Here is a 19,233-nt window from a genome sequence, read left to right on the forward strand (position 1 = left end):
TATTCATCCATAAGAGCGTTAACTGATTTTTTTAGTTCGCCAGTTTCAAATCCAGGAAATACAAATTCTTGTAGATCTTGCCTAGTAAATTTATAATGTTCTAAAAATAAATCCTTAAACATCATTGTGTGATATGCAGAAGAAATATTGATGGTAAAAAAAATAGCATCACATATAATTCCAGCAATAATTTTATTAACACTGCTTGAGATCTGATACAACCTGATTTAGATGTTGTATCATTTCAATGATCTGCTGTTTTATATCATCATTGTAAAGTTGTGCAACACTGGAAAACAGATGATGTAGTTTGTTGATAATATTAAAATAATCAGACTTAATCAGACAAATTTTTGTTAAGTGTTTCATCAATGATTGGTTTTTTCTCCTTTCGTCATAATGATAAATATATAATGGTGTTTTTGTTTTATAAAGTATTCCGCCATCAAACGTATAAATATTTACAAATTCACCATATACATGTATTTCTATTTTATACAACCATGGCATAATTTTTCAATATTCTAAAATTTCTATAAATATTTTTTCACTTGTGAGGAATTCGCCTAATGTTGGTTCTGTTGGTCCTTGATAAACAGGTAGAGTTTCTGGTCATCCTAAAACACTTCTAATCGACGAAGAATAAATATCAATAGCGTAATCTGGTGAATTTATTTCTATCGCAGCTGATAATGTCAGTTCATGAACCATTATAGCTATTTTGGATTCTCTTCCTATTATAGATTTGATTCTATGCTGGAATTCATCACTGATTTGTTCGATTTGATAACTGCCTGTTGGTATTCCAATAACCTGTCAATCAGGAGTTTCATCATCGAGATTTTTATTTGCAAATACAAAAGAATTATTTGCTGCTAATCCACCAATTGATTTTGATCTAATATTGGGCCAACTGTAATATACTCGTAATTGTGCAAGAGCTATTTCTTTCACTGGAATTGCAGTTGGAAAGTTAACGCTGAATTCAGGATTGGTTGAGCTTACTGATATCATGGTTTTCAATGGTGTTGTATTTGTGGTGATCTGTTGAAGTAGTTCTGTCAATATTATTTAAATCCCGATTATCTAAATCAATCACAGTCATTGCTTCTTTGTAGATTTTAATCATCTCTGTGAACTCAGACTCCGATATTTTTCCATCGTTAAGGCTTGTTGATAATAACAAGGATAATTTAGAGTATGCTAGTGTTGCTGTATGTAATTTTATTACATAATCACGTAATTTTGCATTTGTGCATGTAGATATTTTTTTCTCACAATGATTTTAAAAAGACCAGCAATTGTTGTTGCAGTTAAACACAAATTGTTACAACTGCTAGTGATGGTGTTATTGTTGATAATAATAAGCTGGTTCTAGCAATAACAGCAGATGCCAAATACACAATTACATTAATGACAACTACAATATTTTTTTACTTTTACTGTATACTCGACAACGATATTTTTTAGTTTTGTTTGCCATTCCCGTGCTTGATTGTACCTAAGATTCTGAACATTGATTGGAAGGCTCATTATATTTTATTTAGTAATCAAATGAGGTGTTTCAGCGACAAATCCAGACACCACCACTAAGACACTGGGGTTAATTTTTTATCAGATGATTCCAGTATAAATGTTTCTTCATCTCTGCTATTTAACACAACAGACACGGTTCCAGAAAAATTATCGGCTGAATGATGCCAGGGATATGTGGTAAATATACTAAATTTTGCACCGCTGAACACAGACAGCCTGTACACACCTGAGTGACTTCTGCAGTATGTTTGATAGTATTGTTTTGTTGCGACCATGTTGAGAATCCTCATGACACTGTGTATACATTGTTGGTAATCTGCTTGTGGGGAATTTTAATCGAATTGTTTTAACGATATCAGGAACTCCACTTATAACATCTTGTAGTTTTTTTCTAATCATTTCCATATCTCATATAGCTGTTTTAATATCGTTGAGTTTTGTATTGATTTCAGAGAGTTTTAAGTCATTAATCAACGGACTTCCAAAGAAATCATCTGTGATTTCATTAAGTTTTCAAAAGTTTCTACAGAGATTTGAAAACATATTTCCGTAAACATTATATTCAGCTTGCAGTGTGGTTAATTTTGTATCTACTGTATAATAGTTATTGTCTACATATTTTTTTGTTGAGGCATCTTCATCAGATGTTGGATCTCTTAAAACAACCATTTTATTTCCGTTCATGCTGAGTTCACCTGTCATTCTATTCACCGGTCGGTCGTGAACGATTAGCAACACTTTTTGCAATTTCATTTCTAATAGTTGCAACTGATATATTTGAGTCTTTATTCTACCACCATCAGTAAATACTGGAATATTATACATAGTAGAAACTATGTCATTCCATTTCATATTACTCATCTTTAAAACACCAAATTTATCCTGAAAAACAACAACTTCATCTCGGTCAACTCGAGAGAGGTTCATAATATCAGCAAGTTCATCTTTAGCCGTGAAATTTGACAAATCAATATCTTTTTTTGTTGTTGTCTTTGATAGAAGATTTCCATAAATATATTATCATTATACTTTAAGATCTATTTAAATCATCTATATCCTTACTCGTGTATGACTTTATGAGGTAGTAATGTTGATGAAGATATAGCGTAGAGTACAGCAATTACTTCATGCCTGCATATTGGCCGATCGGTCTTTGTCTGTGTTGGTAATGTTGAATACCAGACGAGAGTTTTTATTGATTTCACATAATTTAAAAATTCTTTTGGTGGAGCCAACCCATACGAATCAAAATAAACAATTCCACGTGGATCAACTGCATATGATACCCAATGAGTGCCAGGACCAGAACTATTATCGAGATTGATAATGCCTGTTTGGTTTGAAAGATAATTGATCACGCATAAAAAACACCTCTAAAATTTTTATTTTTTAGCAGCATCAAGTAAACCAAATTTGACATTGGAAAGACAGATGAAGTGTTCCTGGAAGTCTCAGACCCTTTCCGTATTAATAGGGGGTTCCTGGAAGTCTCAGACCTTTTCCGTATCAATAGGGGGTTCCTGGTAGTCTTAGGCCTTTCCCTCTTTTTTTTATATTCCTTGTCCTGTTGCTTTCTTTATTGCCATTCCAGCAGTGGTTCCAACAGCACCAACTGTGGCTGCTTTTACAACAGCTGGAGCTGCAGCAGCTATCAACACTGGTATAGCTGCAAGAAGTGGAAATATACCACCCATTTTAACTGAGTCTTTAATGGCACTTGCCGAAAGATTGAGTTTAACACCAGTTTTTGATTGTTTGGCATTACTGAAATGCCTGAGTTGATGTTCTGTCAATGATAATTTATTCTGACCACCTGTGATCTGATCTTATTTTAGTGATATTTTTATTCCACAGTTCTTTGCTGAATTTGACTGAAGCTTTTTAATCTGACCAGGAGTCAGACTGACACTAACATGATGATATGACATTATAATATCATAAGCAATTTAATTACATGCTCAGAAAATATTACATATTTTCCACTGGACCATCAATAAATCACAATCGTCCACCAACACCTTCGAGTAACATTGATTTGTCACTGAGTATAACAGCAACTGCTCTGTAATTAACACCAGCACCTGGATTTACATGAGCTCGAAAATGGACATCAACAACAGACTGTCTACTTAAATCAAGATGTTCCAAAGAGAAGTAATAGATCGGATACCTATTTATAAAATCTGTGATATTTGCAAACCAGTATCTATATTCTGATCACACCCATAAAAGTCACCAAATGATGATATGCACATGCTACATGATTATTTTCAAAATTCAATAATATATCTTCCGATGGTTCTTGATGTCCGTTTATTCTTAATAAAACTTCACTAATTCCAAGATCGTCGAATATCATATGACTATGATTCTGTGAGTTTAATCGCTCAGATTTCTGAAAAGGAAAAATGATACGTCTTGGTGCAGAAAAGCCTTGCTGGGATGCTATATACCATGTAAATAAACTATTAATGTTGCTTTGAACACTATCCGTGGTTACTGTTAACCATAACAAGAATGATTTACCAACTGAATCCATAAAAGAAAGTAATCTTTGTTCTTCAGCAATCATTGGAGTCATTACCGGCATCAATAATGAAAGTTTTGTCAGCATTACTTTACCAGCATCAGCTGGAGCTCGCCAGATAGAATAATTATCATCACCCTTTCTAACAAGCATATGTTTAGCTCCAAAAATAACTTTTCTAGCATTTCTACAAAATCCAAAGATGTGAGATAGTGGAATTGCGCATGAAAATCTTTTATGATCACCCTTCAACGCAAATCGAAGTCTTGCAGGTCCTAGATTGTAATCTGGATTAGGGGAAATAATCATAGTTTCTACATCAACAGGTGCATTTCCAGCAAAGTATTTTTGTTGTGCTATTATAAATTGATTATGATCGGGGTCATTAGAATCATCTTTGGCGAACTTCATTGTCGGACCAGCTGATCTTGCATAATCATCAGGGTATCTTGCTAAACCTATTATTGTTGTAGCAACATCGTCTTTTTGAATCGTTTCGAGATTTTTTCCACCAATCGTATACGTAGCACTGTCAAACAGTGCCATAATACCATTATTGACAAAACTGATGCTATAATTAGCTTCGTATACAGTATCATCTGCTAATTTCACCTACTACCTCAATAAAAGCGAATAGAAAGTATCTGCTTGTATCTTCTTGAACTTGTAATTCAGTTCTTCCACACTGATTTGGTTGTCATGCATCATAAGAATAAAATTGATAATCACATACTGATTCGTCTTTAAGGACTGGATATACGCTTAAACATTTTTATTATATTTATTATCATCTAAAACGAAGATGACCTCTCAAAATAAAACTTGTACTCATTTTTTATTTTTTTGGTATGGGTATTCCTGCTTCATCAGTCAGCTCTGCTAGTTTTTGATTTACAGCTTGATTTATTATTTTACTGATATTCGCAGGCATAACTTCAGTGCTGGATAATTTTACTGGTTGTGGTTTTTGTCATATTAATCGTGCTAGTCTTTCTTTGATTACTGAGAACACTTTACAAGCAACATCACCAATTGCGCCAGGAATTTTTTCACGAACAAAATCAATAGATTTCATACCTAGCTGTTTTGCATTCGGTATTGCCTTAGGGGCTATCCTTCTGAATAAACTTTGAACAACATCGCCAAGCCCATCACTGTAAGTTGCTTTATAAGTAGGTAATTGCGAATTTATCATCCTGACCATTACAGGTCCACATTAAGCATTATGTATGATCATCTTATTTGTTATTTATTTAATCACGGTGATAATCATCAATGATTTCATCGATAAGAGATTGATAAACATCGATGTCCATGACACCACCTGTAAATAATCTTCGACAAATATCAGCTGCTTCATTAATAATTTCTGAGGAATTATTTCCAGCACATTTCCCTCCCATCAGAAAAATTTCTAATCGTTCAACATCAGCAAGGATGTTATTGGGACATGGAGTAATAAGACCACTTCCCTCTGGCATAGTCAGGAAAGAAAAACTACTTCCATTAGTGCCGGAAGAACTATCGCCACGATCTCTTTCCTCACTTACTGTTACTCCAGTTTTTTCCTTACTTAGTGAAGAATGCAATTTCTCCCATCGTCTAGTTTCTTTCAATCTCAATTTTTATCTCCTTGTTTCTTTTCTTCTTCTCTTTGCTTTTTTCTTTTTCTCTGTTTCATTTCTTCTCTAGACTTTTCAAGCTCCAACATCATCTCTTGCTGCTGTGAAGAAGATTGTTGTCGTTTTATTTGTTACTGCGGTGGAGGAAGTTGATATGAAGGCTCTTGCTGGGGACGCTGTAGTCTTTGTTGTTGAAGGTGTTCTAAATGAAATCTATTTATGTCGTTAATATATTTATTGTATACTTCATCATCAATTCTAGCCTGGGGTTTGTTATATTACACACGATACAGCCATTTAAAATAACTAGCAGTATTTATGTTAACACGCTCAGGTTTTAAAATTTCAGACTTTTGAGAACAACTATTATATGCAACACGAGAAAAATCCTTCCTTTTAATTTTGTTTAAGTTCTTTAATAACACCTTTTCTAAATTTATTAATCAGATCAATATTTTCTTTTCATACTTTAGGTTTAGGTGCAAGATCTTTTTTACATCGGCTATTTCAGTACGAACTTTGCCAATACCCTCAAGTATTTCTTCATCTGCAGGGGAAGGTTGTGTGGCAGCTATCTCAGTTGGAAGATCTCATAAAATCTTTATTGTTTGTTTAGCTCTTTTTGCTATTTTATCAGTTTTCTCAGCAGTTTGTCTTACTGATGGAAGAAGACCTTCAGTAGCCTCTGCAACTCTTTCAGTAACTTTTGCAACAGGTTTAAATAACTGTTGTGTGCCTTCTGCAAATTCAACCAGATTCTTGAACGTTCTTGTAGTTTTTGCATGACAGAATCATGTACAGGATTTTCTTTTTGATTGCTTCTAATCTCTCTTGAGCTAATCTAGCAGTATAAGACTCTATAGCTGGTGCCATTACTGATATAATAATGATTAAATTACAGCAGCAGAGGGGTCTACGACCTCAGTGATGTGTCACGGTGGGTAAACATATGTGCATACTTTTTAAAAAACACTAACGACAACAATAAAGTAATTTAAAAAATGTAACCCAATTAGAGAAACTCTCGGTTAGTTAGAGGCTTTGGTTTGGTGCTACTGACCTTATTTTTTCATTTTCGTAGGAAGCTGTTTTTCCAAAAATGACGCTCCAGCAAAAGGTATGTTCACCCACTCTGCTGCTTTAATAGCACTTTTTCAGGATTATTTTGGATTCACTTCATAATACTTAAGTTCCTCTCACATTTTCATTTTTAACATTGAAAATTAAATTGTTTGTTAAGTTTTACAAAACTTGTTGGATCTGCTTCTTTCTGTTATTTAGTTTATGACCACAGAGTCGCAACTACATGCACATGTTCTGCTGATCTGAAATTGATAGTTTCTTCCTTATCCAAGTTTGGTAACTGCTGATGGTAGACAATTAATAGTTAATATGCAGAAATTAAACTGACAACAGACAAATGAATACATGGACAGACATCTTAACATAATTCACCCCACCTTTAGCTGTGTATATAAAAATTACATTGTAGATCATGTCCCATCGAACTTCCACACTAACCATACTAAACAAGCATCCATAAACCTGATTCACTATAAAATCTAACTTTTCTATGAAATGTGATTCTACAATATCTTCCAATTATAAAAGTCTAAATAATAAATATATTTTAAAATCTCTGAGGTAGACAAAGAAATGAGTTTTAAGAAATAGATATGATGCTGATATGTAAAAGGGAATAATTCCATGACTCCATGGGCCTAATCCGAGATCTGACCCAAGGGCAGGAATGCTACTGGGAGTAAGCAAATTCGTTTTTACATTCAAAATACAATGTAAATTGGATAAGGAACTATTGAAATGTAAGTTATGGACCCAGTGGCCCCATACAAAGATGTAGCCCATGAGCAGGAATGGTGACAGGTAATAACATAGTGCTTTTATATTCTAAAGATGCATTGAATTGGGTGAAATCTGGCTGAAAAATCAGATGAAAACAAATTAAGCCAAATATATCCAGCCTCTTGACCCCATGGATTCCATTCAGAAAGTACTAGTGGTTTAAGGAGAAAGGAAATACTGGATCATATAAAATACTAATCATGAAGTGATTTAGGTTACTAGGAGTTAAAATATTAGAGACAACAACAAAAAAATGTATAAAAAAATAAAATAAATAAAAATTAAAACAAAATTAAAAAGTGATCGACTTCTTGACCCTTGACCTTATCATGGATTAATACAGAAGGCAACAGCTCTATAGGGAGAAAAGAGAGATTGGGACCATATAATTTCAGATCTCAAATGAATTGGCTAAATGATGTATCTGAACTGAAACTATAATAACTTTAAAGTCTCCTAAATACTGACTGCATAGTCCCATCCAATGACCTGGCCTTGAGGTAGGAATAGTAAGGGATTAGGAGGGTAAATATAAGTTACATTCTCAGTGGCTTGACTCAGGAGTAGAAGTTGTGGTAAGCATTTCATATTACATTTCTCAATATGAATTGAAAATGGAATAATAAAAATATATGTAAGGGCTGTTCCAGTAAAACATATATCCCTCCTGGGGATGGCACTTCAAAAACACTTCTGTAGGAGGTTGGGTTTCAAACTATTTTGATTCTGACAGTGGAAGGTTGTTAGGAAAATCACTTCTGTTGTGAGTTGTGTTAACAAAATGAGAAATCACTGGTGGGGTTGTCAGAAGAAAAAAGCAAACAACCAAATATATATTTAAAATCGCATCTAACCCCCTCCTAGTGGTCTAATGTGAATAAAACATTGGGTCAGAAAACGATGGCAGTACACACGAGTGCATGTAATTTGTACGAATTCGAGTACTTTTAAAGCAGTGATACGCGTTCAGCAAAGTACATCAATGCCACGGATTTAAAAAATGTGCTTTGCCCAGTATGCAATATTTATTAAACTTTTAACTTTAAAAGTGCATTTCGCAAGGTAATTTGCGCTGCTGCAGCTGTCTCACAGCGCTTGATACAACATCCAGGTATCTGGATCCTTTGGTTCGACATGACTGGCTGTTAAAACTAAATTTGATTAATTCATTGGGCCCTGGAACAAGCATTCTATGTAGTTTTAGCCTTACTTCATCATGGAAGTTTTACAAATGCATGTTTTGAATAAAGGCCACAGAGGAAACCAAAATGGCTGAATCACAACATGGTTTGTCTTCGGACGATGTTTTCAGTTGGCAAATACTGGCTGGTGATGGCTATGATGACAATGGATTGTTGGACATTGGGAAAATGTCACTGGAAATACCATTGTGTGATTTTGAGCCCAAAATTGATGTTGAGTGTGAGTCTGATGTAAGTGTTGGATGGACAATATGCCGGTTATATTTATTCAAGATACCCATGTTTGAACAAGCAGACTATGGGAATGTTGGACTTAAAACCCTAATACAGCATTATGGAAGAGAAAAATCTGGCCTAAGAGGCAGCAAAGCACTGATTCAAGGAAGTGAATCTTTGGCAGAGTTCATGTTAGAGAAAAACTGACAGAGGTCTCGGAAACGCTTATAATCACGTGTATTTGGACGCCAATTTTTATTTATTTAGGTGGGCGGTAAAATTCAAAGACTTGCCAGTCCTGCTTCAATCACCTGCATAGTGGGAAAATGTGTTGATCAATTAGTTGTGCTGATATTTACAATGACAGAATTTAGTGGTTGAAGCCCCCCCCCCCCACAAGTCGTCACCATTATTAGAGTAAATCAAAAGAACATGCTGTAATTTTTGGTTGGTGTAGGGCTTAACGCCATTTTTCAGCACATGATAGGCTATACATGGCGGCCAGTATTAATGGTGGAGGAAGAACCTGGGAAAACCCCAGAAAGAACCACCGACCCACGAGAAGCTACTGGCAGGCTTTCTCACGTACCCACAGTGGTCGAATCCGAGACTCGAACCCACGCAGACAGAGGTGAGATGGCAGTGATCCGTAACGGAGAACGCTTTAGACCACTCGGCCACTCGGGGCCCCAACATGCTGTAATAGCTGAGCGGCAAGATCAAAGGCTTTGACTGGCAGCTGGGTGGGAAAATCTACTGATATTTACAGTGCTTGAATTCAGAGGCAGAAAGACCCAGAGATGTACATGTGGTCATTTATAAAAGTACAACAAATAAACAACTTTAGCGTTCATTATTGTGTTCATTTTTGAGTGTAATGGAATAAGCAGTGCACGTGACCTCAGAATCATGACATGTTTAGACTTAGACTTGAATGAGTATATTGGGGTTCAATGGCAAACTGACAAAGATTGTAATGAGATTCAGGAAAGTGCTAAAGTTTCTAGAACTGATAGTTTGGAATGGACAATAGCCAAGTGTAAGAAAGTGTGTGTTGCCTAGCTTAGTGCTTTGAATAAGACTTTCCTTGGATCATAAAAAATCAGACTCACTCTCATGGACAAACAAGAGATACTTGTTATAAAGAATGTAGAAATTAAACTCTATGGCAACCAATAGTTCTTATAATTTGCAGTTTTCTGGGAGTGGATTGCAACTTTTGCTGGTGGGACTCATATTTTTACCAAAATGGGAGCCATGGACTCTTAGTTTTAAAATCCTAACGTGACCTCAGGTTCAAACCCTTTCTTTTTGGAACAGAGATATGCAAGAGAGAATACCCATGGGGCCATACCTGTGAGATGTTGAAAATTGCACAACCATAAAGAACTGTAACTTGTTCAAGCTAGTTATGCATATGTGTTTCAGACAGCAGGCAATGAAAGGAGTTCACAGCACAGAACATATTCATACACAGAGGAGGAGGATCATATTAAATTCAGAAACAATTAACAGATTAATGATCATAGGGAACATCAGAGAATCCCCATACAACATAATTAAGTGTGTGTAGATCTCTAGTTGGCAGAACCCCTATGGCAACAAAAGAATAAAGAGACAAACCTTTATATCATGCAGATGTGTGACCAAATGAAGTACATGCTCTCTATGTGCAAAAATTAAATGACATTAAACATAAGAGACTGACTGATCAATGTAAACTCAAAGCAAGATGGATAAAATTTGTCCTGTTTGTGTTAGGTTCTTCCTATGTATATTTTGATCCTGGTGGTATTTTCTGCAGACCTTTTGGCACTTGGTTCCAAGCCATCATTTGTATTTGTATTACAAATTGGATAACTAAAAAAGTCTATTATCTAGTACACTACATTTTTAAGCAGGATCATTAACTAATGATGAAAAGGATGAAAAAATACTTAATGTCATTCTGATATATGGATTCTTTACTACCTACTAATCTGTTGATTTCATTAGAGCCTTAATAGAGTGGAACAATAAGAAAGAGTGACAGATATTTAAGTATTATGGAGATATTTAACAATGGCTATTCCTCCCGCCACCACTTCCTCATTGGAGATCACACACACACAAAACTTAGAGCAAGTCCTGAAATCCTAGCAGCATCGCTGCAGGGGAGATAACTTGACTATTCGATTTTATTGGTCTCTGGTTATCCCAAGGTATTTCTGTTACGAAAAAGGCTCACAACCATTGAGCTGTTAAAGGACTTGTATTACTACAGATGTGAAAGAATGAGAACCATACTATAATTAGTGAAGATAAAATAGAGTATATATGGGTTTGACTGTCCCTGATTGATTGATAATGAAAGTAAGATTTTAGTAAAAATAATCTTTTGAGAGCTTGTCCTACTTGTAACTGAAAAAAGTGAGGGACATTGTTTCATTAACATAATTTCCGTCCCTTTACAGACCTGAGTTTGGACGACTCATTACTAAAATCAGCAGCTGACTCTTTGGTGCAATATTGAAAGCACACATTTCAAATTTGTGTAGATCCAGAAAATGGTGTGGCTGTTATGGTTTTCTTTTCACAAAAGCTGTCATTGGTAACTGAAAAAGATGTTCTTACAAGAAAAGATATAGTGTAAAAGTAGACAGAAATAATGCAACATCACTTCCACAGGCATCACTGGGTTTTTCTCTGACAAGTCATGTATTATAAGTTAACCAAAACATTCATTGAAAAAAATAATAACAAGAAATCATAAAATCTGACCACACATTTAAAACAATACAAGATTTAACTATTATTCTAACCAAAAGCAGCATGCCTGAGAACAAAGAAAAATAGCAAGACATAGTGATCACTTTAGTAAACACACAGTTTGGTAAGGATACTAATTTGTGATGTCATTGTAGAGATCCCTATTATAAAATCTATATTCTTGCATGTTAAATTAGTAGGTATTAAGGGACTGATCAATGACATCTACAAATAATAAGCCACCATGAAAATTTATGATTTAACAGAATCAGAGACATACTTGGCTGACAGACAATCAAACTAAAGGAAAAAAGATTGATTATAATGAATGAATACAAATAAAAATATGCAGTAGATTATATGATCTATAAGAATTCAGTAGATTACCTCCAGCCAGCTGTCATTTAAATCACTTCTGTCCCCAACCCAATATTAAAATCGCTTCTACCGCCCACTAACCCATAGCCAGAAATTATGTTTAAAAAATATGCTTCTGTAGGGGACAGTGTTTTTCGATTAAAACACATCTGACGGTGGATCATAATTTTTTAAAATCGCTTCTGTTGTGGGTTGGTTGAATTTGAAAGTGCCTTCCCCGGGGGGGGGGGGGGGGGTATATGTTTTACTAGAACAGTCCTAAAAAAAAAGAAAAAAAAAGACTCTACATGTACTTCTTGACCCTATGTCCTCTTTAAGTGACAGAATCCAGTGGCAGAAATAGTACAACCCTTGACTCTATGACCCTAAGAAGGGACAGAATTCAGAGAGGAATAGTTGTTGTTGTTGTTGTTGTTCTGGGGTTTAACGCCATTTTCAGCACAAGATAGGCCATATATGGCGGCCAGTATAACTGGTGGAGGAAGAACCCTGGAAAACCCAGGAAAGAACCACCGACCCACGAGAAGCTACTGGCAGGCTCTCCCACGTACCCACGCTAGCCGAGCCTTGGACTCGAACATATGCAGACAGAGGTGAGATGGCAGTGATCTGGAACGGTGAGCGCTTCAGACCACTCGGCCACTCGGGGCCCCAGAGAGGAATAGTAAAATCCTTGACCCTATGGTTCCAATGAAGGACAGCATCCAGTGGCAGGACAACAGTCATACTGAAAGAAGGGGAGTATGTGATATTATAAATATTAAGGACTGGAATATGGATTAATTAACTCATTCGGCCCCGATCCCGTCTATAGGCGTGATCCAGTTTCTGCATTCATTGGCCGATCCCGCCTGTAGTCGTGAATTGTTTACTGTATTCAATGGCCGATCCCGTCTCCAGGCGTGATGAATGTGTGTTAGATACAACATCTCTGATTGGTTAGAAATGGTTTATTCCAAGAACTAAACAACTATTAAACCAATCAGAAATGATTTTACTTTCATTTGTGGAAATTTGAATTGTTCAGAAGCAAAAGGCTTAAGTTTGAGAGCGGTTTAAATACACGTCTTCTGTTCATGAAAAATCATAAATGATGGCGGACAGAAGAGTGATTTTTGATGAGACCAAAAATGTGGAGTTTCTCAGGTTTGATCTTGAAATTATTGAGCAAGCTGAGGAAAGATATGTTCAGCAGTTGAATATTTTGTGAGATTTAGATTTGGACATAGAAGTTTCTGAGATTGAATCGTCTGAAGATGATGATGCTGACAGCAATGATGACGGAGTTCTTGCGGATAAACGTTGCACATACGTTTGTAAATACTGTATAAATAACTTGTGAAAGACTTCGACAAATACGGAAAAAATTACATCAATGTGTCAAGAAATTCATTTGAAATAAATGGTGAAAATTTCACGGATTTTATTTGGACATAAGAAGAGAAATTAAGGTAAGAGTGAATGCACGTGCACGATGTTTCCAAACAGGTAAAAACTATGGGGCACAAGGAGCTAGACACAGCTTGGTGCTTCTGAGGCATATCAGCAGAGATACTGAAAACAGTGCTGGGGCTGAATGAGTTAAGAAACTATTAAGAATGGAAAAGAAAATTCATCCAAAATGTTTCCCCATTATAATTTCTAACCTCATGGTCCCACTCAGGGGCAGGATTGGTATTGACCCCATGAACATACCCTGGAGTATTGAGGAGTATGTGATGATATTACATTACAAATATGAAATTAATCAGGTTAGTGGTTATTTGAACTATATGTACTGGAAATAAACATTAACCAAAGCTGTCTGTAGACTCACCCTCATATCTACAAACAGACCAGTCAAATACTAGAGCCCCCAACTTGGGGAAATACAAATGGAAATGTCAAGTAAGACTGGGGCCATCATGACATAAAAATTGAAGTTAACATAATGCCAGGGAGATTACCTGGATGGGTCCCTCATGGATATTGACAATACAGGCCATGACATCTACAATCCACTGAGGGTATATCACAACCTGATATCGAAGGAAATCATTGTTGAAGAACTGCACAGATCCCAGGTCATGAAGAAACTGTATGGCTTGAATGAGCTGAAAATAAATGTACCCTGAGTGAAAATGGAGCACATATCACAAAGTAACTATATCAGTCTGCTCTGTGATGGATTATTGAAATTAAAGACGAGTTACTTTACGTCTACTAATTATTCTTGCCAGCATACAAGAAAAGCAGAGAATCTGAAGGAAACAACCACAAGCATTTTATAAACTTAACATTTTGTTAGAAGCTGAATGTTTTCACTTAATTATCACCAAAGGTGACCAAGTGTTCCAAGGTGCTTGAATTTACAGATCACCAATATCTCACCTCTGTCTGCATGGGTCTGAGTTTCAGGTTTGGCCAGCAGGGGTATGTGAGAAAGCTTGCTAGTAACTTCCCATGGGTAGGTGGTTCTTCCTGGGATTTTTCCATGTTCTTCCTCCACCAGATATACTGGCCTCCATGTATGGCCTATCATACGCTGAAAAATGGCATTAAACCCAAAACAACAACAACAATTTAATTATCAGACATGGTGAAACAGCAAACATGAGAGAATAGTTGTCAAAATATCCTTTTTTAAGAACTTTATGAAAAATGTATTCACATCTGTTTTCCTTTCTTATATTCATGATAATACTTGGATAAATAAAAATTAAAATCCTAATTATGATGGATTCACCCTTCTGAGCTATGTTGGTAATAAATACAACTTTTGATTGCAAATTTATATTTTCGAATTTTAAAGTTTCTTTCACCTGGATGTTCTGAAACAGCTCATAAATGAACAAAATAAGTGAAAGTTCTATATGATCATACACATTACCGTATTCTTTTCAGAGATTGCATAATCTGAAGCAATTTTCTCCACAGTTTTGAAGGGCAGTAGACTTGTGCCCTTACGCTCTCCAACAAGTCGTTTCTCAAAGGCTAACCAGACCTGTGGAATTTGCTCCCCCATGTACTCCTGTGCCAATGTTATCTTCACCAACTGCTTCTTCAAATTCTCTATATTCTGGAGGAGACAAAAACAATATACAGAACATATTATGCAAATGTTTCTTCACTATCAATTTTACACAAAACTATAACAAAAAACTTGAGCAAAACAATTATTGCACCCGAAGTGCTCAGTGGTAACACTTTCTTGACACTTCAGCAGACTGGTGATCACAAATCTTAGTTCCAGCACACTTTACTTTTACATTCTTATCCAGTGATCTGAACTAAACTGGACTCTTCTAATGTTACATGCATATCTAGTGTTCTGGCTTGAACTGGATTCTTCTAATGTTACACACTTATCTAATGTTCTGAACTGAACTGGATTCTTCCATTATTACACACTTATGAAGTGTTCTGAATTGAACTGGACTCTTCTAATATTAGATGCTTATCTAGTGTTCTGAAATGTAGTTTTTGGCTGGTAAAACCAATTTTAATCAAGCAATACTCACCCATAGCTACTGTTTAGCTTTCATTTCATGCTGAGAAAAATGCACCATTTGATGTGCCAACATCCTCCCTTAGAGTGAAGAATTGTCAGTATGATGCAATTCGTCATCCAGATCGCCTTGTCCTTGGTATGTTATGTGCAAAACAAGCACAGACAGTTCATGTTTTTAACAGATGACTATTACATCAGGACATCAGAGAGGGGTGGGAGGTGGGCATTTGACAATAGCTTTGGGTAAGTATTGCATAATTAAAATTAGTTTACCCCCCCACAAAGAAACTACATTTTAATAGCCGCAATAGCTTACCGATAGCTATTGTTTAGCTGAATTTGTCAGTAAGGAGGGTTAGCTGATGCTCCATTAAACTGATAAAAAAACAGAAAATGGGAAGTACTCACCACTGATGGAGAGGTCCATGTTATGGAATGTTGGTATTTCTTTAGGCCATATATTGTGCTTTAACTATGGGAGCCAGAGAAAAATGCCTGCACTTTGTTGTGATAATGAGTGGATGTAAAAAAAAAGAAATGCCTAAATGCTGAATTAGAATCATGATGTCCTCCAAGGGAGAGTGATTAAGATAGGCCCAGGAGGCAGCAAGGGAACAAACCTCATAGGCTTTACGTTTCATAAAGGAAACGTCTTGATCAATGATCAATACTTATTTTTATCAACAGGTTGCTTAATGTCAGCATGATGTCTATCACAGTATCAGCTATAGTGTAAGCTAAATCATCCCACATTAGTTAGTTTTTTAATTACAACTTGTAAAACAATTAACATACATTCATCTTCTAAAAGGTACTGACCATTTAATTTTCAGGATGGGGGTGGCTGATTTTCTTCTGAGCTAAAATATTTTCTTTTCTTTCAGACAATTCACATTTTTATCAAATACACTGTAGCATCATGGATATATCATGGTGTTATTTAGCTTTAGATAAGAACAAGATATTTCTGCTGACAGATGGAAATATTTTAAAAAAATGTCAGGCCCCCGTAGTAAATTCAGAAATACCATGGTACAAAATATTTCATGGTATCCCAGCTCTGTTTATGATACTATACTTTTCCATGAATGTTAATCTTTCCCATCATGATCATCGATACATGGAGTAATGTGTTCAATTATAGTTCCATGCTGATAGTACTGTAACCCACAGAAACAAAGTGAATGAATTTTTTTTCCTCCAAAATATGTGTGTGCTGATAGATACCTTCTTTGTCTTGGAACTGACATAGTGGAATCCTGCAATCTGAGGGAATCTGGACATCAGTTCATTTTCAGCAAGCTTTGCTTTCTCCACCTAAAAGGTATGATGTTTAGAGCATTTCCTTTGTTAAATTCATGTATGTATTGTTTATAAAAAATAATTAATATGTCTTCTCTTGTAATTACCTGTGTTTGATGTACTTCCAACTCTGGACAGTGCAAACACATAATTACCTGTGTTAAATCTAATTCCACCTGTGTACAGTGTCATTAGGTCAATGCTTCTCAGCTTAAGTTATAAATGCTGTGTTAAAAAGGAAAGGGTGGGGGCCCAAGAACCCATACCTGGTAAAAAGGTTGAGCAATTTATAAAAAGATGGAATACATATATCCTTTTTATTTAAAAAATTTAAATTACACATCATTATCAGCCAACCCTGTCTAATGGTCATTCCATGCTGGGAATTACATTTCATTATCAGTCAACCCTGACCTAATATGCATTGTACTGGGAAACCAATTTTTTCGAGTAAAATATGTTCTTCAAGAATACTTACCCAATCATAATAATACCTTAGGAGAACTACTACTACCTTGCAAATCCAACCCTCCCAGATAACACTTTTAGCTGAAAGAAGTTAAAACTTATCTGCCCACCTAAGTGGCAGTCGTATAGAGTGATCTCCCCTTGGTATAGGGATTCGTGCAAAATCCCATGAATATCTCAGTTACTACTGGAGCGTAAGGCATGCACTCCATGTGAATGTAACTGCAGGGAGACTGGGGGGTGTATGTGTATTATGATTAGGCAAGTATCCTCAAAGAAACATAGTTTACTAGAAAAAATTGGTTTCTTCTTTAAATATGTTATCCAATCATAATACTTTAGGAGAATAAGTAAGAGGTGGAGGGACAACATTCCTTTACCCTGAAGAGACCATCTCCATTCCCCTAAGGTATGTGAGACAACTTGTATCTGAGATAAACCAAAAGGAAAAGACTCCATCTCTATGTAAGAAGCTGTCAAACATCCTGGAAGAGTAACCTTTGAGCCACAGGCAGAGGTTCCTCCAGATCAACTTGAGCCTTTTAGGATGAAAGATCTCATAAGAACTTGATAAATGTACTCAAATCTCCATCCATGGCATGGATAAACATAAAAAACAGTTTCACTCATCATATGCAATGATTGTGCTGTCCTATTTTGTAAGCCAAAATGCGGAGCAAATTCATTGGTGTGGGTTTAATCCGATATGCAAGACAGAAGACAGCCCACTTTATTCAGGATGAAAATGCCGAATGCCTGTGCTGATATATCATCCTTCCCCTCTCGAAGATAAAATGAGGCATGATCTCCCTCAATGCAAAGACTTGATATTCCTGAAATAGCACTTCAGAGCTTGCACTGGGTCCAGTTGATGACCTGGAGATAAAGCGTCCAGAATAGATGGAAATTATTACCAATATCCGATTTCTCTTGAATGGAACCCTGTTCTTGGTAATGAAAGCAGGGGGCTTCATGAGCAATACTGATCAATCATGGTGGAACTGCAAGTCCACAATAAGAAATGTATTACTGATTTTGCCTGCTGACTGCCAAAGTAGTGAGAAGCAGGACATATAAAGATAGGTGAACTAAGTAAGCTCTTGTGAGCAGTTCAAATTGGGTCCTGTTCCAACAGGTTAATACCCAAGATAACTTCCACTTGGACAAGGGTCCAATGTCATTGGCCAGGTGGAGTCCAAAAGAAAAGAAGATCAGAAAGGTCTTTGTCTGTTCAATATTCTCTCTTTATTATAGCACAATATGCCAGAGATTGTGGAACTGGAGTTTTAATTGTGATTGATGCTGTTTCTCATCAAAGAGTCATAGAAAGTTAGCTATTGAGATATGGATGCCTACATTGGTATAAAGTGGTCTTGTGCTCTCCAGTGAGACTGTATTCCATTGCCTCTAAAGTGCGTGGCCATCTCACTTGAGGGACTTCTCCACCATGTGTTGTGAGAATTGTTGGTTTTTAAGGATGTATTTAATAAGATTCAGATGAGCAGGTTCAGAAACTCTGGGTTGGGGTGAAACACCTAACATTGTGGTTTCTTAATTTAGATGAGAGAAGATCTAAATTTTGGCGATTATGTTATGATATAGTTTCTCTAATATTTCCCATTTGTTGAGTGTAGTAATTAAGATGAGGAGACATTCGGATTTGCTATTCCCATATCCCCTTACAGATCAGAGGTGTTGTTGAAGTATATACATTCGGCCATTCCAATCTAAAGAAAGAACATCAATTATTCTGGCCTTTTGTGTCCAGGACTGGGAAGACAAAGGTGGAGGTTTTGGTATTCCACCTTGTCACCAATAGGTATATCATAGGTTGATCCCAATGAGTGTCTGTTGAGTGAAAACTGAGGGATAAAGAGACCA

At 36.0% G+C, this 19,233-nt stretch overlaps 1 protein-coding gene across 1 annotated transcript in view; it reads right to left on the minus strand.

Annotated features, from left to right (window-relative positions):
- The window catches only part of LOC149782265 (uncharacterized), a 231,580-nt gene that overhangs the window by 161,856 nt on the left and 50,491 nt on the right, over positions 1–19,233 (minus strand). Inside the window, exons 6-8 of the mRNA XM_089935106.1 lie at positions 16,810–16,899; positions 14,962–15,150; positions 14,039–14,185 (exon numbers count right to left, since the gene is read on the minus strand). Of these exons, the coding sequence (XP_089791232.1) occupies positions 14,039–14,185; positions 14,962–15,150; positions 16,810–16,899 (426 nt within the window). The remainder of the gene's footprint in view (positions 1–14,038; positions 14,186–14,961; positions 15,151–16,809; positions 16,900–19,233) is intronic.

This window comes from Sinohyriopsis cumingii, chromosome 15 (genome assembly GCF_028554795.1).
Source record: "Sinohyriopsis cumingii isolate HCF-2022 chromosome 15, ASM2855479v2, whole genome shotgun sequence".
In the NCBI taxonomy this organism is placed as follows: Eukaryota; Metazoa; Mollusca; class Bivalvia; order Unionida; family Unionidae; genus Sinohyriopsis; species Sinohyriopsis cumingii.